The 23230-nt window shown below is 44.2% G+C and overlaps 1 protein-coding gene across 1 annotated transcript in view; it reads left to right on the top strand.

Moving 5' to 3' along the window:
• Positions 1-23230, top strand: part of LOC140726138 (dedicator of cytokinesis protein 2-like) — a 1234790-nt gene that overhangs the window by 432471 nt on the left and 779089 nt on the right. Inside the window, exon 26 of the mRNA XM_073042110.1 lies at positions 19749-19876. Coding sequence (XP_072898211.1) covers positions 19749-19876 — 128 coding nt within the window. The remainder of the gene's footprint in view (positions 1-19748; positions 19877-23230) is intronic.

The raw sequence follows: 23230 nt of genomic DNA, 5'->3' as shown, positions 1-23230 counted from the left end.
CTAGAACTGCAAAAAAAAAACAAATTTCATGATGTGTACGATGATAAGCCTGATTCTGATATGGGTCTCTGTTGTGGACTGAGCGTGTGAAGGGGGCAGAGAGAGATGAATCATGGTTGGGAAAAGGGGAAGGGAGTGGGAAGCACCAGAGAGACGTCCTGTAATGATCAGTAAACCAATTGTTTGGCATCAAATGACATTACCTGGTTTCTCAGGTCTGGGTGTGTCTGCGCCAATGCCACCCCCTAGTCTGGCACTCCTTCTCTGCCACCTGTCTTATGCCCCTCTCGCAGTGCTCCACCCTTATGTTCCCAACATCCTTTGTTCCCGCCAGATTTACAAACTCACTCATTGCTCCACATTGACCCTAGCTATATATACGTGCCTCAGACTTCTGCTCAGTATTGTATACTGTATTTCATTAGGTAATTCATAGCTTGCTTTTGTGTATTACTCTGTACTACTGGCAAAAAACAACAAGTTTCCTGACATATACCAGTGATATTAAATCTGATTCTGATTTGATCACATTTAGCCTATATCTCTCTAAACCTTTCCTACCCACCTACCCGTGCAAGTGTCTTTTATTGATTCAGATACTGCGCGGAATAGGCCCTTTGAGCAGGCTACCCAACAATTCCTGATTTAACCCTAGCCTAATCACGGGGTACTTTACAATGACCGATTAACCTATCAACTGGTATGTCTTTGGAGTGTGGAAGGAAACTGGAGCACCTGGATGAAACCCACGTAGTCACAGGGAGAACGTACAAACTCCTCACAGATAGCAGCAGCAATTAAATCCAGGTCATTGGTAAAGTGTTGTGCTAAGCACTATGCTACCGTGCCTTAAATATTGATATAGTACCACTTCCTGTGGCAGCTCTCTATATGTATCACTCCCTATGTAAAGAAGTTGCCCCTCGTTCGCCTTTTAAATCTTACTCCTCTCACCACCCTCTGGCTTTTGGTTTTCTCTCAGAAGAGATTTCATTGTAAGCTGTTGGGAGGTGCGATGATGCAGCAGGCAGCGCCTGCTCTGAAACCTCTCCACCTCTGAAACCCGGTTCATTGCTGCAGTCTTTTGGAGCAACAAGCAATCTGCTGGAGGAGCTCGGCTGTCAAGTAGCAACTAGGGGGCTGGGGGGATAGAATTAGTTGTGTTTTGGGTCGAAAGCCTGCCATTAGGCCTGTCTATTAGTATTGGATGGGAGAAAATTAATAATGTCAAAGTTCAAATTATCGAAGTATAAATTATTATCAAAGTATAATAATAAGTATAATAATAAGGTTCACCTTTCTGTGGACATACTCAGCAATTCTGTAGAATAGTAACTACAACAGGATCAATGAAAGATCAGCCAGAGTGCAGAAGACAACAGACTGTGCAAATGCAAATATAAATAAATAATACGAACATGAGATAATGAAATAAAGAGTCCTTAAAGTGAGTTCATTGATCGTGGGAACATCTCAATGATGGGCAAGTGAGTGTAGTTAACCCCTTTTATTCCAGAGGCTGATGGTTGAGGGGTGGTAACTTGTTCATGAACCTGGTGGTGTGAGTCATGAGGCTCTCGATCCTTCTACCTGATGGCAGCAGCGAGAAGAGAGCATGGCCTGTGTGGTGGGGATCTTTGATGATGGATGTTGCTTTCCTGTGACAGTGGGTAGATGTGCTCAATAGCTGGGAGGGCTTTCCCTGTGATGTAGTAGGCCTTCAGACCAAATCATACAAACTGACCAAGATTATCATCTAAGCAAGTCCTCTTTGCCCAGGTTTGGCCCAAACCACTCTAAACCTTTCCTATCCGCGGACTTGCCCAAGTGTCTTTTACAGACATCCCACCTCTCCCGGAAGTTCCAGGAGTCTCCCGCATATTGATAGCGGCTCCCTGACACCCGCAAATTATATACAATATCCCAGAAGTCGATTTTTTTGAGAGCGAGTGAGTGAGAGAGGGTGATCGAGAGAGAGTGCGACTGAGAGAGAGAGAGAGAGCGCGAGAGAGCGCGCACGCACCATGGCAGTGTTCCAAAAATAAGAAAATATAAACGTACTTCACCCCAGACTACACTAAAGTGTACCCCTGCCTAATAGGGGTCAAAAATAATGACAGTGTTGCTCACCGCACTGTTTGCAACAGTGACTTTTCTATTGCCCATGGGGGGTTAAAATGTAAAAGAAATGTTGAGGTGAGTTTAACAGGTGTTATTTGTTCATTAGCATAGCTGGCGAGCTGCTAAGGAGCTACTGTATTGCAGACATCCCACCTCTCCCGGGAATCTCCCACAAATTGATGGTGCTACCTCCCTGAAATGAGTTTTTGCAGGTTGGGATGTCTGCTTTTATAAGTGCTGTTATTATACTAGTCACAACCACTTCCTCTGACAGCTTCATATACTGTACCTACCACACTCTGTATGAAGAAATTACCCCTTGGGTCCCCTTTCCTCCTCTCACGTCTAGCCTCTGCCCTCTAGCTTTTGATTCTCTTTCTTTACAAAGCCCTGGAAGGAATTTATTTGCAAAGAAGTGGATGGTGCGATGATGCAGCAGGTAGTGCCACTACCTCTTCCACCCCAGAAACCCACTTTGATGCTGGTATTTGCCGGAGTAATGGACAATCTGCTGGAAGAGCTCAGTGGGCAGAGCGGCTTCTGTGCGGTTTGGAACTGTCAACGTGTCAGGTCGAAATCCTGCATGAGGCTTGTCTGCTGGGGTTGGATGGGAGAAATATGATGATATCAAGAGGTCAGAAATGGAGCACAGGTGCCTCTGAGTGTTAAAAAGCTGGTGGACTATCACAAAGAAAGGAAATATAGAACATAGAACAGTACTGAACTGTACAGGTGCTTCAGCCCACGAAGTTGTGTCATTCTATTAACCTACTGCACAATCACTTTCACTCTTTTCCCCCACATAGTCCTCCATGTTTCATTGATACGTGTGCTGAACAAAAAGCCTCTTAAATGTCCTGAAGTATTTGCCTCTACCATCACCTCCAGCATGCATTCCTTGCACTTAGCACTCTCTGTGTAAAAAACGGACCAGCAGCATCCCCCTACACTTTCCTCCAATCACCTTAAAATTTAGGCCTCTTGTCTTAATTTCTGTCCTGGGAAAAAGGCATAGGCTACCTACTCTATCTCTGCCTCTTATCATCTAATACACATCCATCAAATCACCTCTCATCTTCCTTCACTCCAAAAAGAAACGCCCCATCTTGCTCAGCCTATTCTTGTAAGACATGCTCTTTAATCCAGGCAGCTTCCTGGTAAGTCTCCTCTGCACCCTTTCTGGAGTTTGCACGTCCTTCCTACAAAGAGGTGGCATTTCATGGCAAATCGTTGTGTGGCACGATAATGCAGCAAGTAGCGTTGGTACCTCTTCACCCCGGAAACCCGATTTAGTGCTGCCTCTTCCACCCAGAAGCCCATTTCAATGCTGATCCCTTCTGGAGCAACAGTCCGCTAGAGGAACTCAGAGGGTGGAGCAGCATTTGTGGGGCATGGGGGCTGGAATTGTCAATGTGTCAGGTCGAAATCCTGCATCAGGTTTGTCTACTGGTGTTGGACCGGAGAAATATAATGATGGCAAGATGTCAGAAATTGAGCACTGACACCTCTGAGCGGTTAAAAAGGTAGTGAACTAACGTGTTGGCGTGTGGCCTAATGGATAAGGCATCAGTCTAGTGATCAGAAGGTCACTGGTTCGAGCCTCAGCTGAGGCAACATGTTGTGTCCTTGAGCAAGGCACTTAACAACACTTTGCTTTGCGACGACACCGGTGCCAAGCTGCTTGGGTCCTAGTGCCCTTCCCTTGGACAACATCGGTGGCGTGGAGAGGGGAAGGCTTGCAGCTTGGGCAACTGCCGGTCTTCCATACAACCCTGCCCAGGGTTCCAAGGCGCAAATCCATGGTCTCACAAGACTAACGGATGCCTATAAAGAACTATCACAAAGGATAATAAAGAAATATAGAACATAGAACAGTACTGCACTGTACAGGCCCTTCAGCCCATGAAGTTGTGTCAGTCTATTAACCTAATCCTCCATTGTTCACTTAACATACGTGTACTTAAGAGTAACTTAAATGTCCCTCAAGTATCCTGCCTTCACCATCACCTCAGGCATGCGCTCCCTGCACTTACCACTCTCTGTGTAAGAAAACGTACCACCGATATCCTCAAGTACGACCTCTCATATTATCCATTTTCTGCCCTGGGGAAAAGGTACTTGTTTCCTAGTCTATCTATGCTACTTATCATCTAATACAACTCTTATCAAGTCACCTCTCATCCTTCTTCACTCCAAAGAGAAAAACCCTCGACCTATCATCAGAAGACATGTTTTCTAATCCCAGGAGAATTCTGGTAAGTCTCCTCTGTACCCTCTCTATAGCTTCCATATTCTTCCTAAAATGAGGCACAATTTCATAACGAATCGTTGAGTGGTGCGCTGATCCAAGTGATTTTGCGAGTTGGCCACCTGGAATCCTGGTTCAATGCTGGTGTCTGCTGGAACAGCAGATAGTCTGCTGCAGGAAAACAGGAGGAAATTAATGATGTCAGGAGGTCAGAAATGGAGTACATATGTCTCTGAGTGTGACAAAGCCAGAAGACTATTGAAGAAATTGGAAAGAAATATACCATTAGGATGTTAAGTGTTTTAACAATAAAACTTTGGCAAGGATGGAGGCCTAAATTTATCAGGAGCGCAGCTGAATGGCCAGCTGGGACTTGGTGAAACCATGCAGTGATCTTGCAGATACTGTATTTAATGACTTGTTAATGTGTTAATTTCTTGTAGTCAAAATCCTACCGACGAAGCCCTGTCAATAATTTAATTAAATTATTTAATGTGAGCCAAAGGCAGGCGAGGAGAATTTGTTTTTGTTTTTAATAAACTGCACTGCGCTCTTGGAAGGATTGGTTAATATATTCTCAGTGGCCACTTCATTAGGTACACCTGAACACCTGATCATTAATGCAAAAATCTAATCAGCCAATCATGAGGGAACAACTCAAAGCATAAAAGTATGCAGACATGGTCAGCAGGTTCATTCGTCATTCAGCCCAAATAATCAGAATGGGAAAGAAAAGTGGTCTAAGTGACAATGGCTGTGGAATGATTATTGGTGCCAGATGGGGAGGTTTGAGTAGCTCAGAAACTACTGACCTCCTGGGATTTTAACACACAACAGTCCAATTTACAGAGAATGGAGTGAAAAACAAAATGCATCCAGTAAGCGGCAGTTCTGAGGGTGAAAATACCTTGTTAATGAGAGAGATCAGAGAGGAATGGCCAGACTGGTTCACACTGACAGGAAGGCGACAGGAAGCCACATCAATCAGAATCAAGATCAGGGTCAGTATCATTGGCATGTGTCATGAAATTTAATGTTCTGCGGAGGTGGTCCATTGCAATACGTAATAATAAATTTAAATTACGATAAGAAGTATAAAGTAAAAAAGAAAATTAAATTTAAAAAGTGGTGCAGAAAGAGAGGAAAAATTGTGTTGAGGTAGTGTTCGTGGGTTGATTGTCTATTCAGAAATCTGATGGCAGGGAGGAAGAAGCTGTTCCTGGATCAGTGAGTGTGTGTTTACAGATTCTCATAGCTCCTCCTTGATAGCAGCAGTGAGAAGAAGTTACGTCCTGGGCGATGGGGATCTTTAAGGATGGACGCTGCCTTTTTGAAGCATCTTCCATGCTGGGGAGGCTAGTGCCCATGATGGAGCTGGCAGAGTTTGCGAATTTCTGCCATTTTTTTTACAATCCTGTACAGTGGCCCCTCCATATCAGACGATGATGCAACCAGTTACAATGCTCTCCACTGTATATGTTTAGATTTTTGCGAGTGGCTTTCGTGACATATCGATTCGACTCAAACTCCTAATGAAGTATAGCTGCAGTCATGCCTTCTTTGTATTTGCATCAGTATGTTAGCTCCAGGATAGATCCTCAGAGATGCTGACAACCAGGTAAACCATAAGACCATAAGACGTAGGAGCAGAGTAAGGCCTTCTAGCCCATTGAGTCTGCTCTGCCATTCAATCATGGCTGATCCCTCTATCCTGAGGCTTTGCCATCTTGTCCTAGACTCTCCCACCATGGGAAACATCCTATCCACCTCCACTCTGTCTAGGCCTTTCAATATTTGAAAGGTTTCAATGAGATTCCCCCTCATCCTTCTAAATTCCAGCGAGTACAGACCTAGAGCCATATGAAACCCTTTCATTCATGGAATCATCCTTGTGAACCTCCTCAGAACCCTCTCCAATGCCAGCACAACTTTTTTTAGATGAGGAGCTCAAAACCAGTCACAATACTCAAGGTGAGGCCTCACCAGTGCCTTATAAAGCCTCAGCATCACATCCCTGCTCTTATATTCTAAACCTCATGAAATGAATGCTAACAGGGCATTTGCCTTCCTCACCACCGACTCAACCTGCAGGTTAACCTTCAGTGTGTTCTGCACAAGGACTCCCGAGTCCCTCTGCATCTCAGATTCCTGGATTTTCTCCCCATTTAGAAAATATTCTACGCATTTATTTCCACAACCAAAGTGCATGACCATGCATTTTCCAACACTGTATTTCATTTGCCACTTTCTTGCCCATTCTCCTAATCTGTCCAAGTCCACCTGCATCCTACCAGTTTCCTCAACACTACCTGCCCCTCCACCAATCTTCGTATCATCTGCAAACTTGAGGACAAAGCTATCTAGTCCATCATCTAAGTAATTTATATACAGCATAAAAAGAAGTGGTCCCAACTCCGACACTTGTGGAACACCACTAGTCATTGGCAGCCAACCAGAAAAGGATCCTTTTATTCCCACTCACTGCCTCCTACCAATCAGCCAATGCTCTAACCATGTTCATAGTTTTTCTGTAATACCATGGGCTCTTAACTTGGTAAGCAGCCTCATGTGTGACACCCTGTCAAAGGCCTTAAGAAAATCCAAATATACAACATCCACTGCATCCCCTTTATCTATCCTACTTGTAATCTCCTCAAAGAATTCCAACAGGTTCGTCAGGCAGGATTTTCCCTGCAGGAAACTATGCTGACTTTGTCCTATCTTGTCCTGTGTCACCAAGTACTCCATCACCTCATCCTTAACAATTGACTCCAACATCTTCCCAGCCACTGAGGTCAGGCTACCTGGTCTATAATTTCCTTTCTGCTGCCTTCCTCCTTTCTTAAAAAGTGGAGTAACATTGGCAATTTTCCAGTCCTCTGGCACCATGCCAGAGTCCAATGATTTTTGAAAGATCATTTCTAATCTCACCACAATCTCTATTGCTACCTCTTTCAGAACCCTAGGGTGCAGTTCATCTGCTCCGGGTGACTTATGTACCTTTAGGTCTTTCAGCTTTTTGAGCACCTTCTCTCTTGTAACAGTAACTGCACCCACTTCAACACAATATTAGGCATACTGTTAGTGTCCAACCAAATAGTCATGTTTTACAACGGTGGTGTGTAGCAGTGCATCTCTGAATTGCACAACACGTCAAACCTTGAAGTAGATGGGCTACCTTGTAGTAGATTGAATACTCAATTTGGTGCAGTCTTTCATTGATTCTGTTATGGTTATTATTCTACAATGGACTTATTGAGTATGCCCAGATGAAAAAGAATCTCAGGGTTGTACATGGTGACATATGTACTTTGATAATAAATTTATTTTAAACTTAGAACTACAGCAGCCAAAGACCATGAGAGTACATCTAGTGGCCACTTAATTAGGTAAAGGAGGTACCTAATAAAGTGGCCACGGGTGGAAACACCACTCCAACTGATAAAAGGCTGTTAGATAAAAGGAAATAAATTGCAGAGATGTGAGATGGGGGAGTGGAAAGGCAGGGTGGGATGGGACTAAAATCTCAACGGGTCAGGCATCATCTGTGGAGACATAGGGTTAGTTAACATTTCGGGTCAAGACCCAGAATGAGGGCTGAGAGTGAGGCTGGAAGGAATCCAGGGTAGAGAGGTGATGGGGTGGGGCTGAGATAAGCTGGTAGGTGATAGGTGGAGCTTCAGACAAAGCATTGGAGGAACTCAGCAAGTCAGGCATCACCTATGGAAGGAAATGGACAATCGGAATTCAGATCAGGTCCCCTCATCTTGACGAGAAAGAAACGGAATATGGACAAAATAAAAAAGGTAGGAATAAAGGATGGAGAAAGAGCTGGTGGGCGATGGGTGGGTCAGGTGAGGGAGGTGGTATGCAGGTGGGGGGGGAGAGAGTGGGAATGATGCAAGAAGCTGGGAGGTCATAGGTCACAAGCTGGGAAGAAAAAGATGTATAATGACAGGTGAGGACAGTGGTCCATGGAGTAAAGGGAAAGGAGGTGGGGAGGGAAACGGAGGAAGGAGTGTGTGGGTGATAGCAGATGGAGAGGGAGAGAGAAGGGGAGAGATATGGAGTGATAAGGCTGGTGAAATAAGGGGGAAAAATGGTGGAACCAGATGAAGTAGGGTTCAATGCGCAGATGGAGTCATGAGGAGGAGGCGGAACTAAGACACAGACTGGTAAATGATAGGTGGAAACAGGTGAGGAGGGGGATGATGGGCAGATGGAAACAGGAAAAGGTGGAGACAGATTAGTAAGTAGTACAGTACTGTGCAAAAGTCTAAGGCACACATATATATAGCTAAGATGCCCAAGACTTTTGCACAGTACTGTATTTGTCAACGTGGAGCGGAGAGTGAGTTTGTAAATCTTGCAGGAGCAAAGAATGTTGGGTATGGCGAGGGTAGAATGCTGTGGGAGCAGTGTGGGGCAGGTGACAGAGAAGGAGTGCCTGGGGGTGGTATGGGTGCAGACACTCTCAGCCCTGAGACACCAGGCTAGGTCATTTGAGTACAAACAATTGGTTTATTGATCAATACCAATAAACCAATCCCTCTCATCTTCTTTCCCCTTTTTCCAACCATGATTCCCCTGTCCTTGCCCCCTTCCCACTCTCAGTTCACAATGGAGACCCATATCAGAATCAGGTTTATCAGCTCTCATGTACGTCAAGATTTTTTTGTGTGGCAGCAGTACAATGCAAAATATAAAATTACTACGGTACTGTCTTAGTCCTGTCTTGTGTGCTAAGACTTTTGCACAGTACTGAGGTGGGGGATGATTGGCAGATGGAGTAAGGAGCTGGTAGAGTTAAGAGACAGAGAATGGTAGGTGATAAGTGGAACCAGGTGAGGTGGAATTTGATGGGCTGATGGAGTCAGGAGGAGGCGGAGCTAAGAGACACAGGCTGGAGGTGAGAGGTGGAACCAGGTGACATGGAGTTTAATGGGCAGATCCTGTCAGGTGGAGGTGGAGATAAGAGACAGAGAATGGTAGGTGATAGTGGAACCAGGTGAGGTGGAGTTTGATGGGCTGATGGAGTCAGGAGGAGGTGGAGCTAAGAGACACAGGCTGGAGGTGAGAGGTGGAACCAGGTGACATGGAGTTTAATGGGCAGATCCTGTCAGGTGGAGGTGGAGATAAGAGACAGAGAATGGTAGGTGATAGTGGAACCAGGTGAGGTGGAGTTTGATGGGCTGATGGAGTCAGGAGGAGGTGGAGCTAAGAGACACAGGCTGGAGGTGATAGGTGGAACCGGGTGAGTCGGAGAACGTCTGGAAGATGGAGAAAGGTATGGAGAGAAGGTCAGGAAAAAGGCTGGTAGGTGGAAGCAATGGGACCGGAGAGAGGCAGAGGCTGGAAGCTGGTAAGTGGAATCAGAAAAATGAACGATGATGGAGGTCCATAGAAGTATTGGTAATGAGTAGAAAGAAGGGGTGCCATGCTAGAGCGCTGGTTAGCGTGACACCATTACAGCTTGGGATGTTGGAGTGTGGAATTCATTTCTGGCTTTGTCTATAAGGTGTTTGTACGTTCTTCCTGGTGCTGCATGGATCTCCTCCGGGTGCTCCAGTTTCCTGCAACAGTCCAAAAGATATATTGGTTTGGAAGTTATTTCGACATTGTAAATTGTCCTGTGATTAGGCTGGTGTTAAATCGGTGGGTAGCTGGTTGGTGCGGCTCATTGGGTTGGAAGAGCCTGTTACGCACAGTATCTCTAAGTAAATAAGGAAGTGGGACTAATCTTTCTAAAAATCAGCATGGATTCATTGGACAAGTGGTTCTCTCATTTATTTTATTCGTTTCAGTGAGAATTACAAAACTTGACTTTCAAACCCTTGAGTGAGAGACTTGATCAAAGCCTTTTATTGATGGGCTGTGGTGTTTCAGTTTAATTGTGAGCCATCTCCAGCAAGGACACGGCTTCGTCCCTCTTCACCTGCATTTGATTACCGAGCAAGTCATTTCTTTCCCTCATATTACAGAGTTAGTAGCGACATCTGCTCAGCATGTCATTAACATGCGAGCGTGCCCTGACATGACACACACAACATGCTGGGTGGCTGTAGCTTCAATTAGAGAAGCACATAAACTAGAGGCTTATTTTCTCACTGCTGGCAGTCGGACAACAAGCCTCTCGCTGCCTGGTTTGGAGGGGCTGCTGCACAGGATTGGGAAAAACCTGCGGAAAGTTGTAAACTCAGCCAGCTCCATCATGGGCACTCGCCTCCCCAGCATCTGTGATTAAGGACCCCTGGGACATGCCCTTTTCTCATTGCTGCCTTCAAGGAGGAGGTACAGAAGCCTGAAGACATACTCAATGTTTCAGAACAGCTTCTTCCGCCATCCCATTTCTGAATGGACATTGAGCCCATCAACACCGCCTCATTACTTTGTTTGCTCTTTTCCCACTAGTTAACTTATTTTTCTGTATATTTCATTTTGTAATCTTTATTTTTTTATTACTATGCATTGCAATGTACTGCTGCTACAAAATTTCACGACCTGTGCCGGTGATATTAAACCTGATTCTGATTCTGCTGAGGACCAGAGAACCGCAGGGTTATAAAAATTCATTGCCAAAGGCAGCTATTCGATTCATCACATGTGCGTCAGTCTGTCTAAACCAGGGATTCCCAGTCTGGGGTCCACGGACCCCTTGCTTAATGGTGTTGGTTCATGGCATTAAGAAGTTTGGGAAGCCCTGGTCTGGACTAGCCCCATAGGTTCCACCAGTGACTGTCCACCAACGGCACTGTTTAACTGTGCTGAGCATTTTGTCCCTACCAGCATTTCAGCCGGTGCGATCCGAACCCCGCCCACCCCGCCAACACCGAGTTGATGACCATAAGGAATAGGAGTAGGATTTGGCCATTTGGCTCATTTAGTCTGATCTTCCATTTGATAACAGCTGATTATCTTTTTCCTCTCAACCTCATTGATGCTCTTGCAACTCCAGAACCTATCAGCCTTCGCTTCAAGTATACTGGGCAACACACACACAAAATGCTGGAGGATCTCAGCAGGCCGGGCAGCACCAGTGGAGGGGAATGAACAGTCGATGTTTTGGGCCGAAACCCTTCATCAGGTGGCCTCACAGCCAGATGACACAGTGAATTCCACAGATTTGCCACCCACTGTCTAAAGAAATTTCATCTCTGTTCATTTATACCTGCATAAAGCCCACCAGGACCTGCTCTGTCTCCTCTGCTCCAAGAAGTGCAAGCTGAACTATCCAGTCTCTGATCTCCTGACTGCAACACTCCATCCCAGGCAATATTTGGATTCAGATTCAGATATATTTATCACATATACATTGAAAATTACAGTGAAAAGTGTCAATTGCGTTAATAGCCAGCACGCTAAAAGGATGTGCTGTGGGCTGCCTGCAGGAGCCACCATGCATTCCAGCGACAACTTAGCATGCCCACCCTGTTCAGCAGAACAACACAGGACACAAAAGAGGACCCAACACAACAAGCAAGCCCCTGTCTTGGTGAATCTCCTTTGCTCTTTCTGAAGAGTAATCCCTCTTGTTAAAGATCTCTGTCACAACGAAGGTTCTCCACCCAAAATATTACCTGTTCATTTCCCTTAACAGGTACTACCTGGCCTGCTGACTTTGAGCTTCTGCATAAATTTTCCTCATTCCTGCCAACCTGCTTGATGATCTTCAAAATTCTGAGTAAATATATAATCAAAACATGTATATGTTACCATATACCTCCTTAGATTGATTTGCTTGTGGGCAGTTACAGGAAAAATAGACAAATACAATAGAATTTACAAAAGATATACACAGAAACAAAGACTGACAAATAATCAATATGGAAAAGAAGACAAATTGTGCAAACAATAAAATATGCTGAGAACATGAGCTGCAGAGTTCTTAAAATTGAGTTTGCAGTTCGTAAAATCAGTTCAATGTTGTGGTGAGTGAAATTATCCACAATGGTTTAGGAGCCTGATGGTTGTAGGGTAATAACTGTTCCTGAACCTTATGCTGTGGGAACCAAGGCTTTTGTAGCTTCTGCCCTTTGTAGTTGTGCACAGCTTTCATATATCTGATTAGAATGTTGTATATTATTAATTCATGATAGGATAAAAGAGCAGAGGCTGTTCAGCCCATTGAATCTGCTTCACAAAAGTTCAAAGTAAAATTTATTATCAGAATACATACATGACACCACGTACAACCCTGAGATTCCTTTTCTGTGTACATATTCAGCAACCCTATAGAACAGTAACAGTAAACTGTAAACATCAGAAACAAAAAGCTGTAAACAAACTGCAAATGCAGTTATAAATAAATAGCAATAACTAACAAGCATGAAATAACAATATAACAGAGTCCTTAAATGAGTGTGCTATGCCTTTTTTGTTCAAGAGCTTGATGATTGAGGGCTAGTAACTGTCCTTGAACCTGGTGGTGTGAATCCTGGGGCACCTGTACCTTCTACCTAATGGCAGCAGTAAGAAAAGAGCATGCCTGGGTGGTGAGGATCTTTGATGATTGATGCTGCTTTTCTATGGCAATGTTTCATGTAGATATGCTTAATGGTTGGGAGGGTTTTACCTGTGATATACTGGGCCAAGTGCCCTATTTGTACGATTTTCCACTCAAGGGCAATGGCGTTCCCATACCAGGCTGTAATGCCCCCAGTCAGCACACTTTTCACCACACATCTATCGAAGTATGACAAGGTTTTTGATGACATGCCAAATCTTCACAGTCTTCCTAAGGAAGCAGAGCAGAAATCATGCTTTCTTTTTAATATTTATAAGATGGGTCCAGGAGAGGTCTTCTGAGATAGTGACACCCAGGAATTTAAAGTTACTGACCGTCTCCACCTATAATCCTCCAATAATTGCTGGCTCAAGAACCTCAGGTTTCCCTCTCCTGAAGTCTACAATCAATTCCTTGGTCTTGTTGACATTGAAGGTTGCTGTAATTTCACCATTCAGTCATGACAGACGTTCTCGATCGCATTCTGCCTTCTCCCCGTAATCCTTAATTGTCTTCCCAGTCATGGGTAGAGGAAATAGTCTTGTTTCTCAAAGTGGGAATATCAAATATTCCAGGGCATAGTTTTATAGTGAGAGGGGCCAGAATAAACTAGACTTAAAGGCAATTTGTTATTTACACAGTGAGTGGTGGGTTGCCAAGGGTGGTGGTAGCAACAGGTACAATAGCAACATTTAAGAGGTGCACATGCAAACTGCTGGAGGAATTCAGCAGGTCAGACAGCGTCAATGGAAAGGAGTAAACAGTATGTTTCAGGCCAAAACCCTTCGACAGACCTTGGCTCAAAGCATCAACTGTTTATTCATTTCTGTTGATGCTGCCTGACTACAGTGTCCCGCCAGCATTTTGTCTGTTTTGCTCTGGATTTCCAGCATCTGCAGGATCTTTTGTGTTTAACTTTTAAGAGTTGTTTGGATAGGCACATGAAGAGGCAAGTGAGTTGGCATGCTGGTCGGCACAACATGGTGTGCTGAAGTTCAAAGTTCAAAGAGAATCTGTTATCAACTGTTTATTAGGAGTCATAACTTTAAGGTGGTTGGAGGCAGTGGAGGTTTGAGATCAGAGTTTTCCTTTACCTAGATGAGCTGCCAACCGCAGCTGATGAGCCCCATCTACCTGAAGCGACAAATTTTAAGGCACCAGTAACCCGCCTTTGCTCCTTCACAATAGACAGTAGACAATAGGTGCAGGAGTAGGCCATTCGGCCCTTTGAGTCAGCACTGCCATTCAACGTGATCATGGCTGATCATCCACAATCAGTACCCCATTCCTGCCTACCTCTCATATCCCTTGACTCTGCTATCTTTAAGAGCTCTATCTAACTCTTTCTTGAAAGCATCCAGAGAATTGGCCTCCACAGCCTTCTGAGGCAGAGCATTCCACAGATCCACAACTCTCTGGGTGAAAAAGTTTTTCCTGAATTCCGTTCTAAATGGCCTACCCCTTATTCTTAAACTGAGGCCTCTGGTTCTGGACTCACCCATCAGCGGGAACATGTTTCCTGCCTCTAGCGTGTCCAATCCCTTAATAATCTTATATGTTTCAATCAGATCCCCTCTCATCCTTCTAAATTCCAGAGTATACAAGCCTAGTCACTCCAATCTTTCAACATATGACAGTTCCGCCATCCCAGTAATCAACCTCCTGAACCTACGCTGTGTTCCCTCAATAGCAAGAATGTCCTTCCTCAAATTTGGAGACCAAAACTGAACACAATACTCCAGGTGTGGTCTCACCAGGGCCCTGTACAGCTGCAGAAGGACCTCTTTACTCCTATACTCAACTCCCCTTGTTATGAAGGCCAATATGCCATTAGCTTTTTTCACTGCCTGCTGTACCTGTATGCTTACTTTCAGTGACTGATGAACAAGGACACCTAGATCTCGTTGTACTTCCCCTTTTCCTAACTTTACACCATTCAGATAGTAATCTGCCTTCTTGTTCTTGCCACCAAAGTGGATAACCTCACATTTATCCACATTAATCTGCATCTGCCATGCATCTGCCTACTCATCCCACCTGTCCAAGTCACCCTGCATCATCCTAACATCCTCCTCATATTTCACACTGCCACCCAGCTTTGTGTCATCTGCAAATTTGCTAATGTTACTTTTAATCCCTTCATCTATTGTAAATAGCTGCGGTCCCAGCACCGAGCCTTGCGGTACCCCACTAGCCACTGCCTGCCATTCTGTAAAGGACTTGTTAATCCCTACTCCTTGTTTCCTGTCTGCCAACCAATTTTCTATCCATATTAGTACCCTACCCCAAATACCATGTGCTCTGATTTTGCCCACTAATCTCCTATGTGGGACCTTATCAAAGGCTTTCTGAAAGTCCAGGTACACTACATCCACTGGCTCTCCCTTGTCCATTTTCATAATTACATCCTCAAAAAATTCCAGATTAGTCAAGCATGATTTCCCCTTCGTAAATCCATGCTGACTTGGACCTGTCGGTAGAAATGGTTCCACCAGGCTTAGTAACGAAGCCACACGTGAAGGCCAGGAGCTGGACTTGATTGTCAGAGGCTATTTGAGATGCACATGATTGGGAGCATTTCATAGGTAGTGGGAGCTTATCCCCACTACACCCCTCGCCCCCGGCAATGACACCTTAAGGAAACAATTTTGTATACCTCTATCAAATCTCCCCTCATTCTCCTACACTCTAAGGAATAAAGTCTGAACCTATCCAACCTTTCCCATTAACTCGCATCCTCCAGTCCTGACAACGTGCTTGCAAAATTTCTCTGCACTCTTTCAATCTTATAAACTCTTTTCCTGTAGGTAGGTGACCAAAACTGCACACAGTACTGCAAGTTAGGCTTCGCCAATGTCTTATGCCCCTAATAGAACATTCCAACTCCTGTACTCATCACTTTGATTTATGAAGGCCAATGTGCCAAAAGCTTTCTTTATGATCCTCTCTACCTGTGATGCTACATTCAGTGAATTATGGACTTGTTGTGGTGAACTAGATATACCTGTCTGACTGTTCCTGTGGCTCCTCCCACAGACCCTGCTGACTGCTCCTGTTGGCTCCTCCCACAGACCCCTGTATAAAGGGGACTGTGGGCAGCTGCTCTCCCTCTTTCCCCAGGATGTAGTGTTGTTTATTCTTCCAGTCAATAAAAGCCGATATCTCGCTTCCTACCTCTCAGCGTGAGTTATTGATGGTGCATCACTTGTTAACCTTGCTCCCTTTGTTCTACCACACTCCTCAATGCCCTAATGTTCATGGTGTAAGACCAACCCTGGTTGGTCCTTCCGAAGTGCAACAGCTCTCACTTGCCGGCATTAAATTCCATCTGCCATTTTCAGCTCATTTTTCCAGCTGGTCCAGATCCCTCTGCTAGCTTTGATCAGAATCAGAATCAGGTTTAATATCACTGGCATATGTAGCGAAGTTTATTGTTACACAGCAGAGGTACATTGCAATCCATAATAATAAAAGCTGTGAATTATAGTAAGTATAAATAGACTGTATATTAAAAAGATAAATAAGTAGTACATAAAGAGGCGAATCAAGTAAGGCAGTGTTCATGGGTTCAACGTCCATTCAGAAATTGGATGACAGAGGAGAAGAAGCTGTTCCTGAATTGTTGAGTGATTTCAGGCTTCTGTACCTCCTCCCTGTTGGTAACAGTGGGGAGGGGGCACATCCTGGACGATGGTGTTTTTTTTATGATGGATGCCACCACTTACAACCCTCCGTAGCTTATTTCGATCCTGTGCAGTACCTGCCTCCCCCATACCAGACGGTGACGCAGCCAACTGGAATGCTCTCTATGCTGCATCTGTAGGAATTTGCGTTAGCCTTCCTCGCCCCGAATCTCAGTGTTTTCTGCAAATTTGATGAGCTAGTTTACCAGTTTATCATCCAGATTGTTGATGTAGATGAAAAACAACAATGGACTCAACACGGATCCCTGCGGCACACCACTAACCACAGGCCTCGGGTCAAAGATGCAACCATTACTACCACTCTCTTACTTCTCCCATGAAGCCAATGGCCAATCCAGTTGGCTACCTTAACTCGAATGCCAATCGACCGAATCTTTATGACCAACCTCCCATGCGGAACCTTGTCAAAGGCCTTGCTAAAGTCTATGTAGGCAACTTACATTGCCTTGCCTTCATCCACTTTCCTGGTAACTGCCTTAAAAAACTCTATAAGATTGGTTAGACACAGCCTATCACGCAGAAAGCCATGTTAATTATTCCTGATCAGCCTGTCTATTCAAATACTTATATATCTGGTCTCATAGAATACCTTTCAGTAATCTACCCACTACTGGTGTCATAGTCACTGGCCTATAAATTCCTGGTTTATCTTTAGAGCCTTTCTTAAACAATGTAATTAGCTGTCCTCTAATCCTCCATCACTTCACCCATGGCTAAGGACATTTTAAATATCTGTACTAGGATCTCTGCAATTTCTTCACTTGCCTCCCACAGAGTGTGAGGAAACAGCTTGCCAGCCCCTGGGGATTTACCCACCTTACTTTGCCTCAAGACAGCAAACACCACCTCCTTTGTAATCTATATATGGCCCATGACCTCACCGCTACTTTGTCTCACTTCTATAGATTCTGTGTCTGTCTCTGAAATAAATACCAATGCAAAAAATGTATTTTAAATCTCTCCCATCTCCTTCAGCTCCACGCATAGATTACTACTCTGGTTTTCCACAGGACCAATTTTGTCTCTTGCTATCCTTTCGCTCTTAATATATCTGCAGAGGCCCTTAGGATTCTCCTTCAATAGTTCAATAATTTCATTTAATATCAGAGAATGTATACAATGTACAATCTGAAATTATTGTTCTTCGCAGAGATCCACGAAAGAATGAGTGATAGTAAAGACGTTAGAATCCCAAAGCCCCCCCCCCCCCCCGTACTCCCTCCTCCCACGCACAAGCAGCAGCGGAGCAATAGGTCCCCCCTCCCCCCACTTACTTCAGCAAAACAGCATCAGCACCCACCAAGCAAGCAATAGCAAAGCCCCCAAGAAAGACCATGATCTGCAGAATAACGACTAAATGTTCACCTGACAATTCAACATACCACATGCTCTCTCTCTTTCCCTAACAGAGAAGCAGAGAGGTGTCATATACACAGGTGTCAAAAACCGAGAGATTTACAGTGCTGACGTCTGCCGAATCCCTTTTCTTTTCCCGTCTCAAGAATCGGCAATAAGCTCTCCCTCACCTATGAAAGAAAGAGAGCGAGAGCGCGGTTGGTCGAGTGCAGAGCCCCTGACGGCCGATCCACTGATCCCAATATTCCGTTTTCTCTTGTGACTCTTCAGTCGGCGGCAATGGCTTAGAGTCAGCTCTTCCTCAGGGCCACGGAGCTCAGAATCCCGAAGGTGCGCTCAGCTTCTGGGCTGCATCTTTGGGATATCGAAGAACGACTGGTCAGTGAGCCCGGGAGTGGGTCCCATCGCCGCTAAGAACCAAAGTTTGAGTGTAGCTCTAGGTCAGGGTCTTTGACAGAACCTCACCCACTTTGAAAAGGTAAAGGAAAGAAATTAAAGGTAGAAATTGAGCTGCTTCTGCATATAAACTCAAAGTCACTGTCTAACGCCATTGTAGCTCCACTCACCTGGTCTGCCAGAGCAACCTCATACCTTGTCTGCCTTTGCCTTCTTCTAGCCTTCCTGATTTCCTTCTTAACTGTGCTCTTGCTTTTCTTATAATCCTCAAGTACCTCAGTTGCTCCTTCCTGCCTATACCTCCAATGCACTGCTTGCTTTTTCTTAACCAGGATGTTGCAATCTCATGAAAACCAAGGTTAGTTAAATCTGTTATCCCTGCCTTCTATTTTGACAGGAACATATAAACTGTATTCTCAAAATGTCACTTTTGAAGATCTCCCATTTACCAAGTACACCTTTGCCAGAGAACAACTTGTTTTAATCCACAGTTGCCAGATCCTTTCTGATACCATCAAAATTGGCCTTTCTCCAATTCAGAATCTCAACCTGTGGACCAGACCTTTCTTTTTCCATATTTACTTTCAAACTAATGGCATTACGGTCGTTAGATGCAAAGCCTTCCCCTTCACAAACATCTGCAACCTGCCCTGCCTCATTCCTAATAGGAGATCTAGTATCACATTCTCTCTATTTGGGACTTCTGTGTACTGATTAAGGAAATTTTCCTGAACACATTGGACAGACTCGATCCCATCTAGCCCTTTTACAGTATGGGAGTTCCAGACAATATGTGGAAATTTAAAATTACCTACTAGTACAACCTTATGTTTCTTGCAAATGTCTGCTATCTCTCTGCAAGCTTGCTCTTCCAAATCCTGTAAACTGTTGTGTGGTCTATAAAATAATCCCATTAACGTCGTCATACCGTTCTTATTCCTCAGTTCCACCCATATACCTCAGTAGCCGAGCTCTCCAGGCTGAGCTGGTCTGAATGCTGCCATGGCATTTTCCCTTGCAAGTAATGCCTCCCCTCCTTGACCTACCCTCCTGCAACCAAGTCTCACTAATGGCTACAGTGTCATAATTGCACGTGCTGATCCATGCCCTAAGCTCATCTGCCTTTCCTGCAATATTCATTGCATTGAAGTGTGCACAACTCAGAACATTAGTCCCAGTATGCTCAGCCGTCCAATTCCTGTAGGCTTAATAAATCTTTCCCCAGAACCACTATCTGCTCTGGATGTGGGTATAAATGTCAGCTTTTGCCATTTTCCAGCTTGCTCGGTGAGTGAGGAAATTGTGAGATGTTTAATTGAACAAATCAGGGACCATAAATGTCGTCGTGGTAAGGGAGTAGTATTTGAAAAGAATGCAGGATGTTCAGTTTTATCCAAAGCTTGTCATTGCTCTTCCACAGAATGTCGGTCCATCTTGTTGTCCATAATGACCACCACACTGGAAGAGCTGATTCAGAAAGGTGAAGAGGAGGAGGCCTGCGTTCAATTGCTCAGCAACATCCTGGAGGTTCTCTACGATCAGGATGTGGTATGTACTGATCAGATCCTGCTACAGCTGGGGAGCCTAGGGATGGAGGGACCCTCCCACCCAAAGAGGATATTGAAAGATAAAGATTAGATTCATGCGTATTTCAATCATGTACACTGAAATATGTCGTGAAATGTCTCGTTTTTTGCATGAAATCATATCAGCAAGGTGTGCGCTTGGCAGCCCACATCTGACAACAACATAGCATACCCACAACTCACTGACTCTAACTGTACACCTTTGGTATGTGGGAGGAAACCAGGTGAATCCCACACGGTAATATGGAGAATGTAACAGACAGCAACAAGAATTGGACTTCAATCTTACAGCTGATGTTATAAGAACCTCTATGCTACCGTACCACCCCACTCAAACTATAAGTGTAACCCCCCTCACCAGAGCTCGCTTGCTAGCTTGTCTAGTCAGATCATTCTGCTGACAGCCAGGTGAGTCAGCCAGGAGCAGGCCACCTTTCTAAACGATATACGTCTGAGGTTGGTATGATTTGGGGTTCAAACAAACAGGACTGTTGGGAGTTCTGATCAAAGGAACCTTGATTTAAGCAAACATTGTGTAAATACTGTCCGTGCACAATTATCAGTCGCCAAGAAATAACAGATCTCCAGCATAAAATTATATAGGACATTCAAAGCTGCTGTGCAGATTGACTGTGTGGTTAAGAAGGCGTATGGTGTATTGGCCTTCATCAATCATGGAATTGAATTTAGGAGCCGAGAGCTAACGTTACAGCTATATAGGACCCTGGTCAGACCCCACGTGGATTACTGTGCTCAGTTCTGGTCACCTCACTACACGAGGATGTGGAAACCATAGAAAGGGTGCAGAGGAGATTTACAAGGATGTTGCCTGAATTGGGGAACATGCCTTATGAGAATAGGTTGAGTGAACTTGGCCTTTTCTCCTTGGAGCAACAGGAGATGAGAGGAGACCTGATAGAGGTGTATAAGATGATGAGAGGCATTGATCATGTGGATAGTCAGAGGCTTTTTCCCAGGGCTGAAATGGCTAACACGGGAGCAGATACAGAGGAGATGTCAGGGGTAAGTTTTTTACGCAGAGAGTGGTGAATGCATGGAATGGGCTGCCGGCTATGATGGTGGAGGCGGATACAATAGGGTCTTTTAAGAGACTCCTGGATTATTACAACGGGACGCGGTTGTACCAGACGGTGGAAGAGGCGACTACAGACATGAAGGCCAGAGGTTTGCCCGTCAGTGTCACCAAAATGAGGGAAAGCCTGACTGAGGAACTGTCCTGCTCCGCTTGGGAAATAGTGCGAGAATCGAGAAGGCAGGAAACAGGAGGAGGCCGAGAGAAATATATCAGGAAGAGACCGGGAGTTTCCCAAAGACAGTCCTCACCCCCTTCAGAAGAGCCATAAGGTTTAGCTAACTTTAAAAATGTTGAGAAGCTGAATGAAAGCAAAAGTACACGGTGATATACCTATCTCGAGAAATACTAATTATAATCGGATTTTATAGTACTTAGTTGTTATTCTTTATTCGCTCACTTACTCCTTTTTCCCCACCAAAATGAGAATATATATATGTGTGCATATATGTGTATGTGTGTAATGTGTGTGTGCATGTGTGTGTGTGTGTGTGTGTATATATATATATATATATATATATATATATATATATATATAGAGGAGGAGTACACAGGGAAATCTTTTCTGTGTAATGGATTTGTTCACTGACTTTTATGAATACTGCATTGGGGGCCCTCAACTCACAAGTAGGAAGGGGTTATCCCCCACAGCTAGACATTTCCTCTAGCTCAATGCAGGGTCATCTACTAGTGACCTAAGCCTTGGAATCACATGTTTGTTGCCATTTTTGTTATTATCTGCATTTCCTGGTTCATATTTGTTCAGGGAGTAGATCGATTAAGTTTTATTCTAATTTCAATGGTACATTAACAGATAAATACAGATGGCTAAGGACAAGGTAAAATTCATTTCTTTTGATGTCAATGGGCTATTAAATCCAGTCAAACGTAAGAGAATTTTATCCAATTTGGAACAATTTGATTCATTCTGGGAAAAATGGTCTAACTAAATAATGCCTCATAGGCATGACTTTGTTCTCACAAATCAATGAATCTGTTGTACAAACAAAAGATCACTCCCTACTTGTACATAGTTCTTCCCTTTTGCTTGTTTTTTCTCTCCACTCTTTTCTATAAGTGTGTACCTCAGATAAATACTTTGTGGAGATTTGTGATATATATAATATGATATATAGGTACAATGTCTGAAACACATCTTATGAAAATGTTTGTTTGATGATGAACTTAAATTTTAAAAAAATTACAAAAAAAGAAAAGTAGAGGCCTATGGTCCCTAGATAATTCTGAAGTAAGTACACATTCAGCACAGCATCCTGGGCCGAAGGGCCTGTATTGTGCTGTAGGTTGTCTATGTTTTCTAAGTTCAAAAGAAAAGAGAAAAAAGTAAAAGGGGATTTAAACCAGTCTAAATCTGCACATAAACGTTGGAGCTCATTTCTGTATTGGTTGGATGTACCAGTTTACTCACGATGCTGAATTATCATCACCAATCACCGATAGAACTTCCCTTCTTGAACTCCTTCATCTCGCAAAGCACTTCTTGCATTAAGGTCTTTCCTTCAGATAGGATCCTCCGGGTGTCTTCCCTGATTCACTCCTCTCCACATCTCCTGCCAAAAGACCATGAACCCGACTACTGTCCATCAGAAATCTCTCTCCATCCAGCTCTCTAGAACCTTCTCCCCATCCCACCACCCTGACTGGCTGACACACACTCCTAAGTTGAACACCATAGCTCCTTATCTTCAGCTGAAACCAAAACATTCTGCCAGCAGGACACATTGCTTTTACAGAAAACCACTAAAATAAAATACCCAACAGCATAGAAATCTTAACTAGGGCATTACAGGAGCAGCACACACACAATGTTGGAGGAAATGAGCAAATCTGGCAGCACCTATGGAGGCGAATAAACAGTCAAAATTTCAAGTCAAGGCCTTTCATTGGGACTGATTAAAAGGGAGTATATGTCAAAATAAAAAGGTGGGAGGAGGGGAAGGAGTGCAACCTGGCTGGTGATAGATGAGGGGGAAGTGTGTGGCTGGCAAGGGGGAAGTGACGTAAGAAGCCGGGAGTTGATAGCCGGAAGAGGTAGATGGCTGAAGATGAAGGAATCTGATCGGACAGGATATTGGACTGTGGAAGAAAGAGAAGGAAGAAGGGAATCAGGGGAGGTGATGAGCAGGTGGGGTGAATAGCCGAGGTAAATGGGGAATTAGAATGATTCACCTGGTCTCACCTATCACTGCCAAGTTCATATGT

This window comes from Hemitrygon akajei, chromosome 4 (genome assembly GCF_048418815.1).
Source record: "Hemitrygon akajei chromosome 4, sHemAka1.3, whole genome shotgun sequence".
Classification (NCBI taxonomy): Eukaryota; Metazoa; Chordata; class Chondrichthyes; order Myliobatiformes; family Dasyatidae; genus Hemitrygon; species Hemitrygon akajei.
Note: the sequence above shows the minus strand (reverse complement) of the source record. Positions and strands in the feature narration are given on the sequence as shown.